The 16,243-nt window shown below is 38.7% G+C and overlaps 1 protein-coding gene across 1 annotated transcript in view; it reads left to right on the forward strand.

The window, feature by feature from the left end:
• Window positions 1-16,243, forward strand: part of LMOD3 (leiomodin 3) — a 39,412-nt gene that overhangs the window by 13,491 nt on the left and 9,678 nt on the right. The window contains exon 2 of the mRNA XM_030867693.3: window positions 13,612-13,929. Coding sequence (XP_030723553.2) covers window positions 13,636-13,929 — 294 coding nt within the window. The 5' untranslated portion in view covers window positions 13,612-13,635. The remainder of the gene's footprint in view (window positions 1-13,611; window positions 13,930-16,243) is intronic.

The following is a 16,243-nucleotide window of genomic DNA, read 5'->3' on the forward strand; positions in this document are numbered from 1 at the left end:
TTTTTGTGCTTATCAGTTCAGAAGACTGTTTTCTCGATTTACAAATTCACAATTCTCGTTGGCATGTTCAAAGCTTTCTGTTTAAGAAATACCTCTACATTTCTTTAACCCGGCATTCTCCAGACCAATTAGATCCAAGAATCTTTCTTACAGCGTCTCAACATTATCAGTAGCTGTTTGGTGATATTAGCACAGCTGTTGATGATTACATTCCTTGCAATCTGCCAATTTTCATCATTTCTTTTTTTTTTTTTTTTTTTTTTTTGCGATAAGCGGGCCTCTCACTGCTGTGGCCTCTCCCGCTGTGGAGCACAGGCTCCGGACGCGCAGGCTCAGCGGCCATGGCTCACGGGCCCAGCCGCTCCGCGGCATGTGGGATCTTCCCGAACCGGGGCACGAACCCGTGTCCCCTGCATCGGCAGGCAGACTCCCAACCACTGCGCCACCAGGGAAGCCCTCATCATTTCTTATTTGTACCAACAAGCAGAGCAGTTGCTTTCTTTCTTTTCTCTTTAAAATTTATTTTATTGAAATATAGTTGATTTACAATGTATTAATTTCTACTGTACAGCAAAGTGATTCAGTTATACATATATATACTTTCTTTTTCATATTCTTTTCTGTTATGGTTTATCACAGGATATTGAGTATAGTTCTTTGTGCTATACAGTAGGACTTTGTTGTTTATCCATTCTTCACATAATAGTTTGCATTTGTTAATCCCAAACTCCAGTCCATCCCTTCCCCACCTTCCCTCCGGCTTGGCAACTACAGGCTGAGAACTCCCTTCTAGAAACACTATTTTGGGGGGCTACCCTGGTGGCGCAGTGGTTAAGAATCTGCTTGCCAATTCAGGGGGCACAGGTTTGAGCCCTGGTCCAGGAAGATCCCACATGCCACAAAGCAACTAAGCCCGTGCACCACAGCTACTGAGCCTGCACTCTAGAGCCCAGAGCCACAACTACTGAGCCCACGTGCCACAACTACTGAAGCCCACAGGGTGCCTAGAGCCCGTGCTATGGAACAAGAGAAGCCACTGCAATGAGAAGCCCACACACCACACTGAAGAGTAGACCCTGCTCGCCGCAACTAGAGAAAGCCCACGTGCAGCAACGAAGACCCAAGGCAGCCAAAATAAATAAATAAGTAAATAAATAAATAGATTTATTTTAAAAAAAAAAAGCCAAGGGATTGGACTAGTCAAGGTCCTTTCTTTTTAAAATAAATAAATAAATAAAAATAAAAACACTATTTTGGCCTGTTCTGCTTATTTAGGTCGGGACTGATCTTTACCTATTGAGCTTTTCTGGGTCAGGATCTAGAGCTTCTTGTCTTCATGCCTTCCTAGATATGACTATTTCTTTCTTTTTTTTTTTGTTTAAATTGATTAATTAATTTATTTTTTGGCTGCGTTGCATCTTCGTTGCTGCGCATGGGCTTTCTCTAGTCGTGGCGAGCCGGGGCTACTCTTCAGTGCAGTGTGCAGGCTTCTCTTTGTGGTGGCTTCTCTTGTTGCAGAGCACGGGGCTCTACAAGCGTGAGCTTCAGTAGTTGTGGCACGCGGGCTCAGTAGTTGTGGCTTGTGGGCTCTAGAGCGCAGGCTCAGTAGTTGTGGTGCACGGGCTTAGTTGCTCCGCAGCATGTAGGATCTTCCCGGACCAGGGCTCGAACCCGTGTTCCCTGCGTTGGCAGGCGGATTCTTAACCGCTGTGCCACCAGAGAAGCCCATGACTATTATTTCTTATGTTATACTCTATGGCCAGAGGAGAATGCACTGAAATTGTGGAAATAAATGAAGATCACCCAAATAAGAACAAACAGAGGCTATTTATACAGAGCTTGCTTTGGCAAGGGAGTCAGTCACCATCACTGGCATTTGGCAGACACTTAAAGGCAGGCAGGGAAGTGGGAAAGTTTATCGTGGAAACAGGGAGGCTCAGGTCTCAGAGCAGTTGCTTTCTGTGCTATGTGATGCCAGTCTTGTAGGTATGTGAGAAGCCATTTCTGCTGGATGATAGAAAGCTAATAGAGGACGTGGATTAAGAGCCCCAAATTTAGAGGCAGTCCTTAACTCAAATGCCTATGTTTCGTTTTAATATCTGTCAGAGGAGGTTAATAAAAGTACCGACTCTCCAAGATTAAGAAGAAACTGCCGTATCATACATATATCACTTAACGCATGCTTAGGGACATTAAGTACTCAAATATGTTAGCACTGTGGCTGTAAAATTAATAGCAGCAGTAATAGCAGTAGACTGTCAATATTAATAGTAATAATAGTAACAACAGCACTAGTAGTTGTAGCAGCAGCAGTAGTAATAGTAGTAACCATAGTAGTAGTTGTTCTAATGGTAATAGCAGTAATGGTAGTACCAGTAGTAGCAGTATTAGTAATAGTGTAATAACATCCTCACACCTTCAGAAGTTATAGAATTAATTTACCTTTGAAATTAAGCCAAAATCAAATCAATTTAATTTAAGAATTTTGAGATGGCTTGTTAAAACAATGAAAACAAAACAGTAAATATCCACTTGTAATTCACGCTACTCTGGGGTATGGCAAGAGCAAGGCAGGCTGGGTGTTTTGCCTCTAGGGAAGCACTTGCCTTGTAAATGTAAGAGCCCGTCCTGACGCAATGTAGCTGTGGGTCAGGGAAATTTGAGGAGAGAGAGAGGCATTTATTTCACACTCACAAAATCTTCAGGCAATCTGCAGCCAGTGAGCAGAGTTGTGGTGACCCAAATGGAATTGCATAAGAGAATAGCATGCCACAAACAGGACAGAACTGATTTATTTAGTAACATTTGGGAACCATTTATAGAAGTTGTGTCCACTTATAGCTAGTGTTTGGGGCTGATGAAAGAGATGGCTTATCCACTATCTTCCCTCTCCTGAATGAAGGTAGGATGGAAAAATGAATAGATCCAAGAAAAAAGTGCTTCTTCTTACCATTAGGATTTTCCTAAATGTATCAAGATTTAAACATTTCTTCTACATGTATCTTACATGCTGTTTTGGAAAGAATAAATTGAAGAGCGATTTATTTTAGTCTTGAACAGTATTTGCCAGGTATCAGGCAGAAAAGAGTCACACAATTTCTTTGTGAAAATATAAGATTAATATTTAATCAGCATTTAACATGGATTATGTCATTTAGGTTTTTTTTTTTTTTTTCCCAAAAATCCTGTAAAGTATGTATTTACATTTACCGTCCCACTTTTACAGATGAAGTAATGAGGCCCAGAGGTTGACTTGCCCAGGGCAGGGGAGGAAAATTTCTTTTTCCTGCTACCTTCCTAGATTCTCTAACTCTGCCCCTGGAAATTGGACTGACAGAAGACAGTTTCACAAGAGAAACACATACAAATTTACTTAAGTTTTGCATGACACAGACATCTTCATAAGGAAATGAAGACCCCAAGAAATGGTAAACTTGAGCTTTTTTTTTATATATACAGCAGTTTCTTATTAGTCATCCATTTTATACACATCAGTGTATACATGTCAATCCCAATCGCCCAATTCATCACACCACCACCACCCCCGCCCATCGCTTTCCCCCCTTGGTGTCCATACGTTTGTTCTCTACATCTGTGTCTCATTTCTGCCCTGCAAACCGGTTCATCTGTACCATTTTCTAGGTTCCACATATATGCGTTAATATACGATATTCGTTTTTCTCTTTCTGACTTACTTCACTCTGTATGACAGTCTCTAGATCCATCCACGTCTCAACAAATGACCCAAGTTTGTTCGTTTTTATGGCTGAGTAATATTCCATTGTAAATATGTATCACATCTTCTTTATCCATTCATCTGTCGATGGGCATTTAGGTTGCTTCCATGACCTGGCTATTGTAAATAGTACTGCAGTGAACATTGGGGGTGCATGTGTCTTTTTGAATTATGGTTTTCTCTGGGTATATGCCCAGTAGTGGGATTGCTGGATCATATAGTAATTCTATTTTTAGTTTTTTAAGGAACCTCCATACTGTTCTCCACAGTGGCTGTACCAATCTACATTCCCACCAACAGTTCAAGAGGGTTCCCTTTTCTCCACACCCTCTCCAGCATTTGTTGTTTGTAGATTTTCTGATGATGCCCATTCTGACTGGTGTGAGGTGATACCTCATTGTAGTTTTGATCTGCATTTCTCTAATAATTAGTGATGTTGAGCAGCTTTCCATGTGCTTCTTGGCCATCTGTATGTCTTCTTTGGAGAAATATCTATTTAGGTCTTCTGCCCATTTTTGGATTGGGTTGTTTGTTTTTTTAATATTGAGCTGCGTGAGCTGTTTATATATTTTGGAGATTAATCCTTTGTCCATTGATTCATTTGCAAATATTTTCTCCCATTCTGAGGGTTGTCTTTTTGTCTTGTTTAAGGTTTCCTTTGCTGTGCAAAAGCTTTGAAGTTTCATTAGGTCCCATTTGTTTATTTTTGTTTTTATTTCCACTATTCTAGGAGGTGGATCAAAAGAGATCTTGCTGTGATTTATATCAGAGAGTTTTCTTCCTATATTTTCCTCTAAGAGTTTTATAGTGTCCAGTATTATATTTAGGTCTCTAATCCATTTTGAGTTTATTTTTGTGTATGGTCTTAGGGAGTGTTCTAATTTCATTCTTTTACATGTAACTGTCCAGTATTCCCAGCACCACTTATTGAAGAGACTGTCTTTTCTCCATTGTATATCCTTGCCTCCTTTGTCCCAGATTAGTTGACCATAGGTGCGTGGGTTTATCTCTGGGCTTTCTATCTTGTTGCATTGGTCTATGTTTCTGTTATTGTGCCAGTACCATATTGTCTTGATTACTGTAGCTTTGTAGTATAGTCTGAAGTCAGGGAGTCTGATTCCTCCAGCTCCGTTTTTTTCCCTCAAGACTGCTTTGGCTATTTGGGGTCTTTTGTATCTCCATACAAATTTTAAGATGATTTGTTCAAGTTCTGTAAAAAATGCCATTGGTAATTTGATAAGGATTGCACTGAATCTGTAGATGGCTTTGGGTAGTATAGTCATTTTCACACTACTGATTCTTCCAATCCAAGAACATGGTATATCTCTCCATCTGTTGGTATCATCTTTAATTTCTTTCATCAGTGTCTTATAATTTTCTGCATACAGGTCTTTTGTCTCCCTAGGTAGGTTTATTCCTAGGTATTTTATTCTTTTTGTTGCAATGGTAAATGGGAGTGTTTCCTTAATTTCTCTTTCAGATTTTTCATATTAGTGTATAGGAATGCAAGAGATTTCTGTGCATTAATTTTGTATCCTGCAACTTTACCAAATTCACTGATCAGCTCTAGTAGTTGTCTGATGGCATTTTTAGGATTCTCTATGTATAGTGTCATGTCATCTGCAAACAGTGACAGTTTTACTTCTTCTTTTCCAATTTGTATTCCTTTTATTTCTTTTTCTTCTCTGATTGCCATGGCTAGGACTTCCAAAGCTATGTTGAATAATAGTGGTAAGAGTGGACATCCTTGTCTTGTTCCTGATCTTAGAGGAAATGCTTTCAGTTTTTAACCATTGAGAATGATGTTTGCTGTGGGTTTGTCGTATATGGCCTTTATTACGTTGAGGTAGTTTCCCTCTATGCCCACTTTCTGGAGAGTTTTTATCAAAAATTGGTGTTGAATTTTGTCAAAAGCTTTTTCTGCATCTATTGAGGTGATCATATGGTTTTTATTCTTCAGTTTGTTAATATGGTGTATCACATTGATTCATTTGTGTATATTGAAGAATCCTTGCATCCCTGGGATAAATCCCACTTGATCATGGTGTATGATCCTTTTAATGTGTTGTTGGATTCTGTTTGCTAGTATTTTTTTGAGGATTTTTGCATCTATATTCATCAGTGATATTGGTCTGTAATTTTCTTTTTTTGTAGTATCTTTGTCTGGTTTTGGTATCAAGGCGATGGTGGCCTCTTAGAATGAGTTTGGGAGTGTTCCTTCCTCTGCTATTTTTTGGAAGAGTTTGAGAAGGATAGGTGTTAGCTCTTCTCTAAATGTTTCATAGAATTCACCTGTGAAGCCATCTGGTCCTGGACTTTTGTTTGTTGGAAGATGTTTAATCACAGTTTCAATTTCAGTGCTTGTGATTGGTCTGTTCATATTTTCTATTTCTTCCTGGTTCAGTCTTGGAAGGTTATACCTTTCTAAGAATTTGTCCTTGTCTTCCAGGTTGTCCATTTTATTGGCATAGAGTTGCTTGTAGTAGTCTCTTAGGATGCTTTGTATTTCTGCAGTGTCTGTTGTAACTTCTCCTTTTTCATTTCTAATCTTATTGATTTGAGTCCTCTTCCTCTTGATGAGTCTGGCTAATGGTTTGTCAATTTTGTTTATCTTCTCAAAGAACCAGCTTTTATTTATTTATTTATTTATTAATGGTACAGTTACTTTTCGATTTATTTATTTAATTAATTTATTTATTTACTTTTGGCTGTGTTGGGTCTTCATTTCTGTGGGAGGGCTTTCTCTAGTTCTGGCAAGTGGGGCCACTCTTCATCGTGGTGTGTGGGCCTCCCACTATCACGGCCTCTCGTTGCGGAGCACAGGCTGCAGATGTGCAGGCTCAGTAGTTGTGGCTCACGGGCCTAGTTGCTCCACGGCATGTGGGATCTTCCCAGACCAGGGCTCGAACCCGTGTCCCCTGCATTAGCAGACAGATTCTCAACCAGTGTGCCACCAGGGAAGCCCAAAGAACCAGCTTTGAGTTTTATTGATCTTTGCTATTGTTTTGTTTGTTTCTGTTTCACTTATTTCTGCTCTGAATTTTATGATTTCTTCTGCTAACTTTGGGTTTTGTGTTTTCTTCTTTCTCTAGTTCCTTCAGGTGTAAGGTTAGATTGTTTATTGGAGATTCTTCTTGTTTCTTGAGGTAGGCGTGTATTGCTATAAACTTCCCTCTTAGAACTGCTTTTGCTGCATCCCATAGGTTTTGGATCATCGTGTTTTCATTGTCATTTGTGTCTAGGTATTTTTTGATTTCCTCTTTGATTTATTCAGTGATCTCTTGGTTATTTAGTAATGTATTGTTTAGCCTCCATGTGTTTGTGTATTTTATGTTTTTTTCCCTGTAATTTATTTCTAATCTCATAGTACTGTGGTCAGAAAAGATGCTTGATATGATTTCAATTTTCTTAAATTTACTGAGGCTTGATTTGTGACCCAAGATGTGATCTATCCTGGAGAATGTTCCATGTGCACTTGAGAAGAAAGTGTAATCTGCTGTTTTTGGATGGAATGTCCTATAAATATCAATTAAAGCTATCTGGTCTATTGTGTCATTTAAAGCTTCTGTTTCCTTATTTATTTTCATTTTGGATGATCTGTCCATTGGTGTAAGTGAGGTGTTAAAGTCCCCCACTCTTATTGTGTTACTGTCGATTTCCTCTTTTATAGCTGTTAGCAGTTGCCTTATGTATTGAGGTGCTCCTATGTTGGGTGCATATATATTTATAATTGTTATATCTTCTTCTTGGATTGATCCCCTGATCATTCTGTAGTGTCCTTCCTTGTCTCTTGTAGCATTCTTTATTTTAAAGTCTATTTTATCTGATATGAGTATTGCTACTCCAGCTTTCTTTTGATTTCCATTTGCATGGAATATCTTTTTCCATCCCCTCACTTTAAGTCTGAATGTGTCCCTAGGTCTGAAATGGGTCTCTTGTAGACAGCATATATATGGGTCTTGTTTTTGTATCCATTCAGCAAGCCTGTGTCTTGGTTGGAGCATTTAATCCATTCACATTTAAGGTAATTATCGATATGTATGTTCCTATTACCATTTTCTTAATTGTTTTGGGTTTGTTTTTGTAGGTTCTTTCCTTCTCTTGTGTTTCCCACTTAGAGAGGTTCCTTTAGCATTTGTTGTAGAGCTGGTTTGGTGGTGCTGAATTCTCTTAGCTTTTGCTTCTCCGTAAAGGTTTTGATTTCTCCATTGAATCTAAATGAGATCCTTGCCAGGTAGAGTAATCTTGGTTGTACGTTCTTCCCTTTCATCACTTTAAGTATACCATGCCACTCCCTTCTGGCTTGTAGAGTTTCTACTGAGAAATCAGCTGTTAACCTTATGTGAGTTCCCTTGTATGTTATTTGTCATTTTTCCCTTGCTGCTTTTAATAATTTTTCTTCGTCTTTAGTTTTTGCTAATTTGATTACTGTGTGTCTCGGCATGTTTCTCCTTGGGTTTCTCCTGTATGGGACTCTCTGCACTTCCTGGACTTGGGTGGCTATTTCCTTTCCCATGTTAGGGAAGTTTCCAGCTATAATCTCTTCAAATATTTTATTGCATCCTTTCGCTCTCTCTTCTCCTTCTGGGACCCCTATAATGCGAATGTTGTTGCGTTTAATGTTGTCCCAGAGGTCTCTTAGGCTGTCCTCATTTCTTTTCATCCTTTTTTCTTTATTCTTTTCTGCAGCAGTGAATTCCACCATTCTGTCTTCCAGGTCACTTGTCCATTCTTCTGCCTCAGGTATTCTGCTATTGATTCCTTCTAGTGTAGTTTTCATTTCAGTTATTGTATTGTTCATCTCTGTTTGATGGTTCTTTAATTCTTCTAGGTTTTTGTTAAACATTTCTTGCATCTTCTCGATCTTTGCCTCCATTCTTTTTCTGAGGTCCTGGATCATCTTCACTATCATTATTCTGAATTCTTTTTCTGGAAGGTTGCCTATCTCTACTTCATTTAGTTGTTTTTCTGGGGTTTTATCTTGTTTCTTCATCTGGTACATAGCCGTCTGCCTTTTCATCTTGTCTATCTTTCTGTGAATGTGGTTTTTGTTCCACAGGCTGCAGGATTGTAGTTCTTCTTGCTTCTGCTCAAGTGTTTTTATTACTAGGTTTGAAGAGAAGTGGAAAGTCATGGGGAAATGTGACAGGACAGAAGGGTATAAACAAAGACAGTAAACTAGGGGAAGCTGAGCAAGGCCTGTTTCTTGGGATTCATCTTGGTCCCTCTGTTTTCAGAGGTGAGGATGCTCCTATCACAGGAGGGTCTTATGACCTGCTTCAGGGGTGAAGAGGAAGGTCAAAGAGTCCTTCCTGCACATGCTCGTTCTCAAATTCCTTCAGCTTAAAATATTCAGTATGTCAAGGTGCTATATTTGGGGTAGCATGTTCTGAACGTCATCAAATGCAGTTTCCTAAGGTCTCTGAGCCTGATCTGTAAAATGAGTGGCTTGCAATAGTGCTGTGATTCTCATACTCATTTATAAATCAAAATCACCTAGAGAGTTTTCCAAAAATACAGATTCCTGGATCCAAACTTGAGAATTCTGATTTAGTAGTTTCTGGGGGTTGGGGGTCCCAGGGCATCCATGCACTTAAAAACCTCTGCAGGAGATTCTGATCTGTGATGCCCTATCTGGCTGTAAAAAAGTCAGTCGATTATCCTACAGCTTGTTACTTTCTCTTGACATCATAGCTGGATTCTGATGTGAGAAGCTGCTGAGGTGGCAGGGGAACATCATTAAGAGAAAGCACAACTAAATCATCTGTGTGTCAAATGAGGCTAATTACACCAGCAAAACCTGCCCTGTCAGCATATGGATGAAATGCATAGTGGAAGCAGCTGGGAGAGATGTACCCACTTTCCCAACTCATTCAGCAAGATGGAAGTTAGCTGAAGCGGCACCCCTTACAGAAATTTCTAAATGTGTGTGATCATCAAAAACATTTGGTCACCAGAATAGAATTTGAATCTGAAAGCTTACAAGCAACAATTCCGATCACTTTCTGAGGATAGCTTCACACTTACATGCAAATGGTGGGTTTTCTATTTATACACATTTCCATCTAAAAGCCTCTGAGTTGCTCTCTGTAAGAAAAGCAAGATTTTTTAAAGCGCTTTTGTTTTTTCCTGTTAATATAATGGTTTCTATCATGGAAGTGGTTTATTAAATGTATTACATTTTACAACTGCCTTTGTTTTTCTTTACATGTTTCTGTGGTTACCCATGAAATATGAGACTAGTAATATATAACATCTATTGAGGGTTTTACTCTGTGCCATGCACCATCCTACTTAATCTCCATATCTATATCTAGTTCAGTATCTATCTGTATCCTCATTTAGTTCCCTCATTAATTGAATATGATAAATATTACTGTCAGATCTCTTTTATATGATGAGCAATTTGGGTTAAGTTGCCCAGTATCACATAGTTACTAAGGAGTGGAACTGGGGTTTGAATCTGGCAGACTAATTCCAGATCTTCTGCTTTTATATTTATTTATTTATTTATTTTTACTTTTTTTTGTGGTACGCGGGCCTCTCACTGTTGTGGCCTCTCCCGTTGCGGAGCACAGGCTCCGGACGCGCAGGCTCAGCGGCCATGGCTCACGGGCCCAGCCGCTCCGCAGCATGTGGGATCTTCCAGGACCGGGGCACGAACCCGCATCCCCTGCATCGGCAGGCGGACTCTCAACCACTGCGCCACCAGGGAAGCCCCTGCTTTTATATTTATATCAGTATTTCCCGAAGTATGAATTTTGGAAAATAATTACACAGGATATTAGTGATTTTTTTGCGATATGCGGGCCTCTCACTGTTGTGGCCTCTCCCGTTGCAGAGCACAGGCTCCGGACGCGCAGGCTCAGCGGCCATGGCTCACGGGCCCAGCTGCTCCGCGGCATGTGGGATCTTCCCGGACTGGGGCACGAACCCGTGTCCACTGCATCGGCAGGCGAACTCTCAACCACTGCACCACCAGGGAAGCCCATTAGTGATTTTTAAAAGAAAACACCCATGAATTAAGTAAATAAGTTTGGGAAATATTGAGCTAAATAAATGGATTTCTTTCACATATGATTTCTCAGAGTCTCTAAAAGCTCATGTGTTTTACAAATCTCTAAAAGACAACTGCAGAATATAACATTTCCAAACCTCCTTGTACACAAAACTCTTTTTGGTACAGTCTCTTGAGACCACTGTTTGCAAGCTCCGTCTCTGAAATGATGGTCTGCAAATCAGTTGTGTAAAGTGGTCTACCTCGCTGCCTGCTGAGGCCAGGCTTTTATTTCCCTGTTACAGGACCAGGATGAAAGGAATCCTCACAGGGGAGAGGTCAATAGTAAGCTGTCACTATGCATCTGTGTTCTTTATTTTAAAATGATCATTCAAGTAAGTTGATAATATCTTTCTGGTGAATGGTTTAGCCATATATATGAAAAGTCTCTCAATCTTGGGGTGTTCAAAAAAACCCCCAGGGTAGGAAGAAAATAATAGCACGTCCACTTAAAACTTCTCACATTTAATTTTTTTGCATATGTTTTGTGATATAGATGTATATATAAATTTAAATTCATTTATATTTATAAATGTTATAAATTTATATTGAAGAATAAGTTGACATATTGAAGAATAAGTTGACAATGTGTATTTTATATTTATGTATAAATATAATTATAAATTATGTGTAATATTGGAATAGTAACATATATATAATTTGCAAATAACTTAATATATATGTATTAGGGATGGGTAATAATAATATTGAGGGGATCACTTACCCATACGTATAAAAAGCCCTTAATTTCCTCATATTCTTTGACCCAGCAATTTCACTTCTTGGAATATATTCAATTTATCCTAAAGAAATAACTTTGCATGTGTATTAATATTTAACTACAGGGGATATTTATTGAAGAAGTGCTTGTGAGCATTGAAAGCAGTCCAAATATCCAATAATTGGAGATTGGTTACATAAATTATGGTACTTCCATATAAAGAATCTTAACAGAGAGTTATTAAAAATTATGTAGTAGTAGGGCTTCCCTGGTGGCGCAGTGGATAAGAATCTGCCTGCCAATGCAGGGGATACAGGTTTGATCCCCGGTCCGGGAAGATCCCACATGCTGTGCAGCAACTAAGCTGTGCTCCACAACTACTGAGCTTGTGCTCTAGAGCCAGCAAGCCACAACTACTGAGCCTGTGTGCCACAACTACTGAAGCTCGCGTGCCTCAAGCCCGTGCTCTGCAACAAGAGAAGCCACCGGAATGAGAAGCCCATGCACCGCAATAAAGAGTAGCCCCCGCTTGCCGCAACTAGAAAAAGCCTGCGTGCAGCAATGAAGACCCAATGCAGCCAAAAATAAATAAATTAAAAAATTAAAAAAAATTATGTAGAAGTAGAATATACTATAACCTAGAAAAAAACCATGATTTTGTAAGTCAGAAAACAGATGACAAAAGATTATTGAGCTCATATGACTGTAAGAAGGGACTGACTGGAGTGATGAACCAAAATGTTAATGACGGTAGCTCTTAATGGTGCAATAAGAGGAAATTTTAAATTTCTTTATGCTTCCCTGTGTTATCCTAAGTTTTGTACAATAAATATATATTTTTGAATAAGCATTATGTTCATAAGTTTCAAAATCTGGCAATTATAAAAGGGTATACAGTAACAAAGTCTTTTTTGCTAGTCCTGTCTCCCAGACAACCCATTTCTTTCTCCAGTAGCATCCATTGTTATTGGTTTCTTGTGTATCTTTCCAAGGATCTGTTGATAAAATCTGTATATATACATATATTCTTTTTACCCTTTATCACACAAAGAACATACAATACACTGTTTTGTAGTTTGCTACATTGAATAATCTTGAGCACGTATTATTTCACCCATGTGGGAGTGTATCTGTAGGATACATTCCTAAAAGTGGAATGGCTGGTCAAAGAAAATGTACATTTGTCATTTGGATAAATATTGCCATATCGTCCTCTGAAGTTATGAAAAAATCTTTTCATGATTTCTGCCAGTACTTTAATGGTTTGGGTTTTTTTTTTTAACATTTCAATTTAGATCCCTTTAAATTTTTATCCTGGCTTAATGGATACTTAATAAGAAAAACAAATTATTTAAAACATTAAACTCCTTACTCATAGTGGAAATTCAAGGGCTCGTTGTCCCCATCTGTTAGATCACAGGATCTAGATGCAAATAAGGACATCTTGCAAAGGTTCAGTTTACGCAGCGGGTAACATAGCCAGACCTCTGCTCAGCTGTGTGCAGGTTTATTTCCTTCCAGAGTCTCATGGTAGTGAAGAATCAAGCCCTGAGAGCTTGATTTCCACCTGCATATGAATTTTTCACTTCAGTAGAACTGAGGTCGCTGTTTGGATTTTCCTCCTGAAATATTGTACGTTGCTTTCATCATTTAAATAAAAAGAAGTGGACTCCCCTGCAGGACTGGGGTATGTGTGTATGGGCTGCATGACTTAGTGTAGGACAATGTGAGAGCACATAGGAAGAGAACTAATTTTACTCCTACAGGGAGTCTGGAGACCTGTTACTCGCTGGCAAACCTAAGCAGCTGTACTGAAATGTCAGATGGATTTGCACAGCTGACTCAAGTTGCCGAAAAGAGAGGAGCATAGTAATTCCATAAATTGACCCTCTCCAGCCAAGCCCTGCTTAATATAGTTACGGCTTGAGCTTAGCGGCAGTCACTCCTAGAGGCTCAGCAAACACCACTGGGGTTCTTGGGGGAAAAAAAAATCTCTCAAGGTGGTATTGAACTGGGACGCTTGGTAACTGGGGGAACTTCTTGAGAGTTTTTTCTTTTTTTATATCTTCTCTGATTATTTCTCCTTTTCTAATAAAGTATAGAAAAGTATAGAAAAGAATCATGTCGGAACACAGCAGGAATTCAGATCAAGAAGAACTCTTTGATGGGGAGATTGATGAAGATGAAATCTTGGCCAACTTGTCCCCAGAAGAGCTTAAGGAACTGCAGTTGGAAATGGAGGTGATGGCCCCTGACCCCAGGCTTCCCGTGGGAATGATTCAGAAGGATCAGACTGACAAGCCACCAACAGGGAACTTCGACCATAAATCTCTCGTTGATTATATGTATTGGCAAAAGGCATCCAGACGCATGCTGGAAGACGAACGTGTTCCTGTTACCTTTGTGTCATCCAAGGTAACTGGGGATTTGTATACAACAGAGAAATGGCTGCCTGGGCTGGGCTGGCACGTGTCCCTGTGGTAACTGTCATTTCTCAAGACTCTATGTTTTGTCGACACTTATAGATAAATCAGAATATTTCATCCTACGCCAGATGGGAACTTTCTTTAACACTTACATGGTATAACTGGGAGGAAAAAGTGGTAATTTCTTGTAAATATCTCTTTAAAAAAATTGCCACGGGGTTTCTTGTGCAGGAAAGCCTATATTCTGTAGGCATGATACTTAATGAATTAACTCATAACCCAGAAGCATTTGTCCTTTATGCTTTTTTTGGCTCACAGAACCCTTTAAGAAGCTGAAGAAGGCTCTCCGTTCTCTCCTTCCATCACATGCATACACATACAATGTTTCACATACAATCTCAAGGGTGTCACAGTCCCCCTGAAGTCCAGCCACAGGCTCTGCAATTAAACCAAGTCAAATAACCAAAAAATCCAGTATTACCACAGTACATTGGATATCAGTGGTGAATTTAGAAGTTGATGATGTTAAGCTGTTTTAAAGATAGTTCATTCTTTAAATATGTTCCTTATATGAAAAGTAGAATTGTGGTCCACTCTGGACTTGTGTATCAGCACATTGTTTTAAATGTTTCACTTAAAAATGACTTGGCAAAAATAAGACAGAGATCCCCACAGGTAAAGTCTCTTGTAGTTATGCCTGCTAATATTGATATATCTTGTCACATTACCATCACGCTGGCTATAATTTTAGGAAAGTTATAAACTGATTTCATGACCAGGGGAATTTAAACATGTACTGCACTCAAGAAAATGAGTTGCTGGCTTGATCAGGTTAGAGTGTAAGGTACAATTTGCAGACGTTTTACAACTAGAGTAAAAGCCAGTTCTATATGAACACCAATTTCAGAGGAAAAAACAAATTGGGTACTTTTAACACTTTTTCTTCCTTTGGTATAATTTAAACAGCTTGATAGTTGGCTCCCCCTGCTGAGACAAATGAGAAATGCAAAGGTGAAGGCTTCAGAGTTAAGGTGTCAATTGTCAATTCCAGCCTATAATGTTATAAGCAGTAAAATCAAGTTCTTATTTTTTTAATTACAGGTTTATTTTTAATTGAGATAACATTGATTTATAACACTATGTAAGTTTCATGTGTACAACATTATATTTCTACTTCTATATACCCTACAGTATGCTCACCACCAAAAATTTAGTTTCCATCCGTCACCATACAGTTGATCCCCTTTACTCATTTCGTCCTCCCAAGATCAAGTTCTTACTCAGATGAGCCTGTGTGTCAAACTGCTACATCAGCTTTCAAAATGACACCTATGAGGTACACATACATTTTGGGAAAATGTGCTAATTGATGTGCAAACATTTAATAAACATTATTGATATGACTGTCATTTTCCTTCCCAGACTAAGCAGTTGTTTCTAAATCTCTACTAATCCTGTCCCCTTTTGTAGCTGGCTTTGCCTCCTAGACACTTTCCTTCCAAAGGAACTGGACTATAAAGCCTGTCCCTGGAGTATCCAGGATAGTTTTCCCAGAGCTGAGCAAACAAAAATCAAAGTTTAAGGGTTTTGTTATGTTCCAAATATCAAACTGCTCTCATTTTCCCCACAGTGTCTTATTTTCAGGGAAACTTGTTGTACACATTACATTAGATTGGCAAACATATTATGTAAATTTTGGTTAGGGCAATAAGGAAATTATTGTGTAACACAGAGCTATTGAATACAAAGATGCCTATTCAGCTATATACAAAACAAAGATTTCAATGAATGGATAAATCCATAAGGTTTTCAAAACAAATAATTTTTAACTGCTTCGGGAACCGAACCCCATCTTTAAAAACAATAGAGGGTCTGAAAACAAAATTAACTAGGCTTAATTTTAACACAGGGGATGAGAAAAACACAGCCAAAAACTGTGTTCGTGCCTGTGTATGCCTATAAAAATTTATCTTTATTTTTGTTGTATTTGCTTGAAAAACTAATATGTGTACTTGGTTTTAAAAAAACTTAGTCTAGAATTATATAACGTAAAAAGTGTAGATCCCCTCGATCCTTCGTTTTCTCAGTTATCTCAATGGTTACCTCTCTTCCTCAGAGACAAGTACTTACTTGGTAAGCATTACAAGTCTGTTTTTTCTACACATTTATTAACTTTGATATATATTGTGTGTATATATGTATACACATAAATACGTAAACAAATGGAATACTATGCCTACAGCTTATTTGCTTCCTTTTTTCACTTAGTAATAAATCTTCTTATTCTCTCCAGTAAATAGCGC

This window comes from Globicephala melas, chromosome 11 (assembly GCF_963455315.2).
Source record: "Globicephala melas chromosome 11, mGloMel1.2, whole genome shotgun sequence".
NCBI classification, from domain to species: Eukaryota; Metazoa; Chordata; class Mammalia; order Artiodactyla; family Delphinidae; genus Globicephala; species Globicephala melas.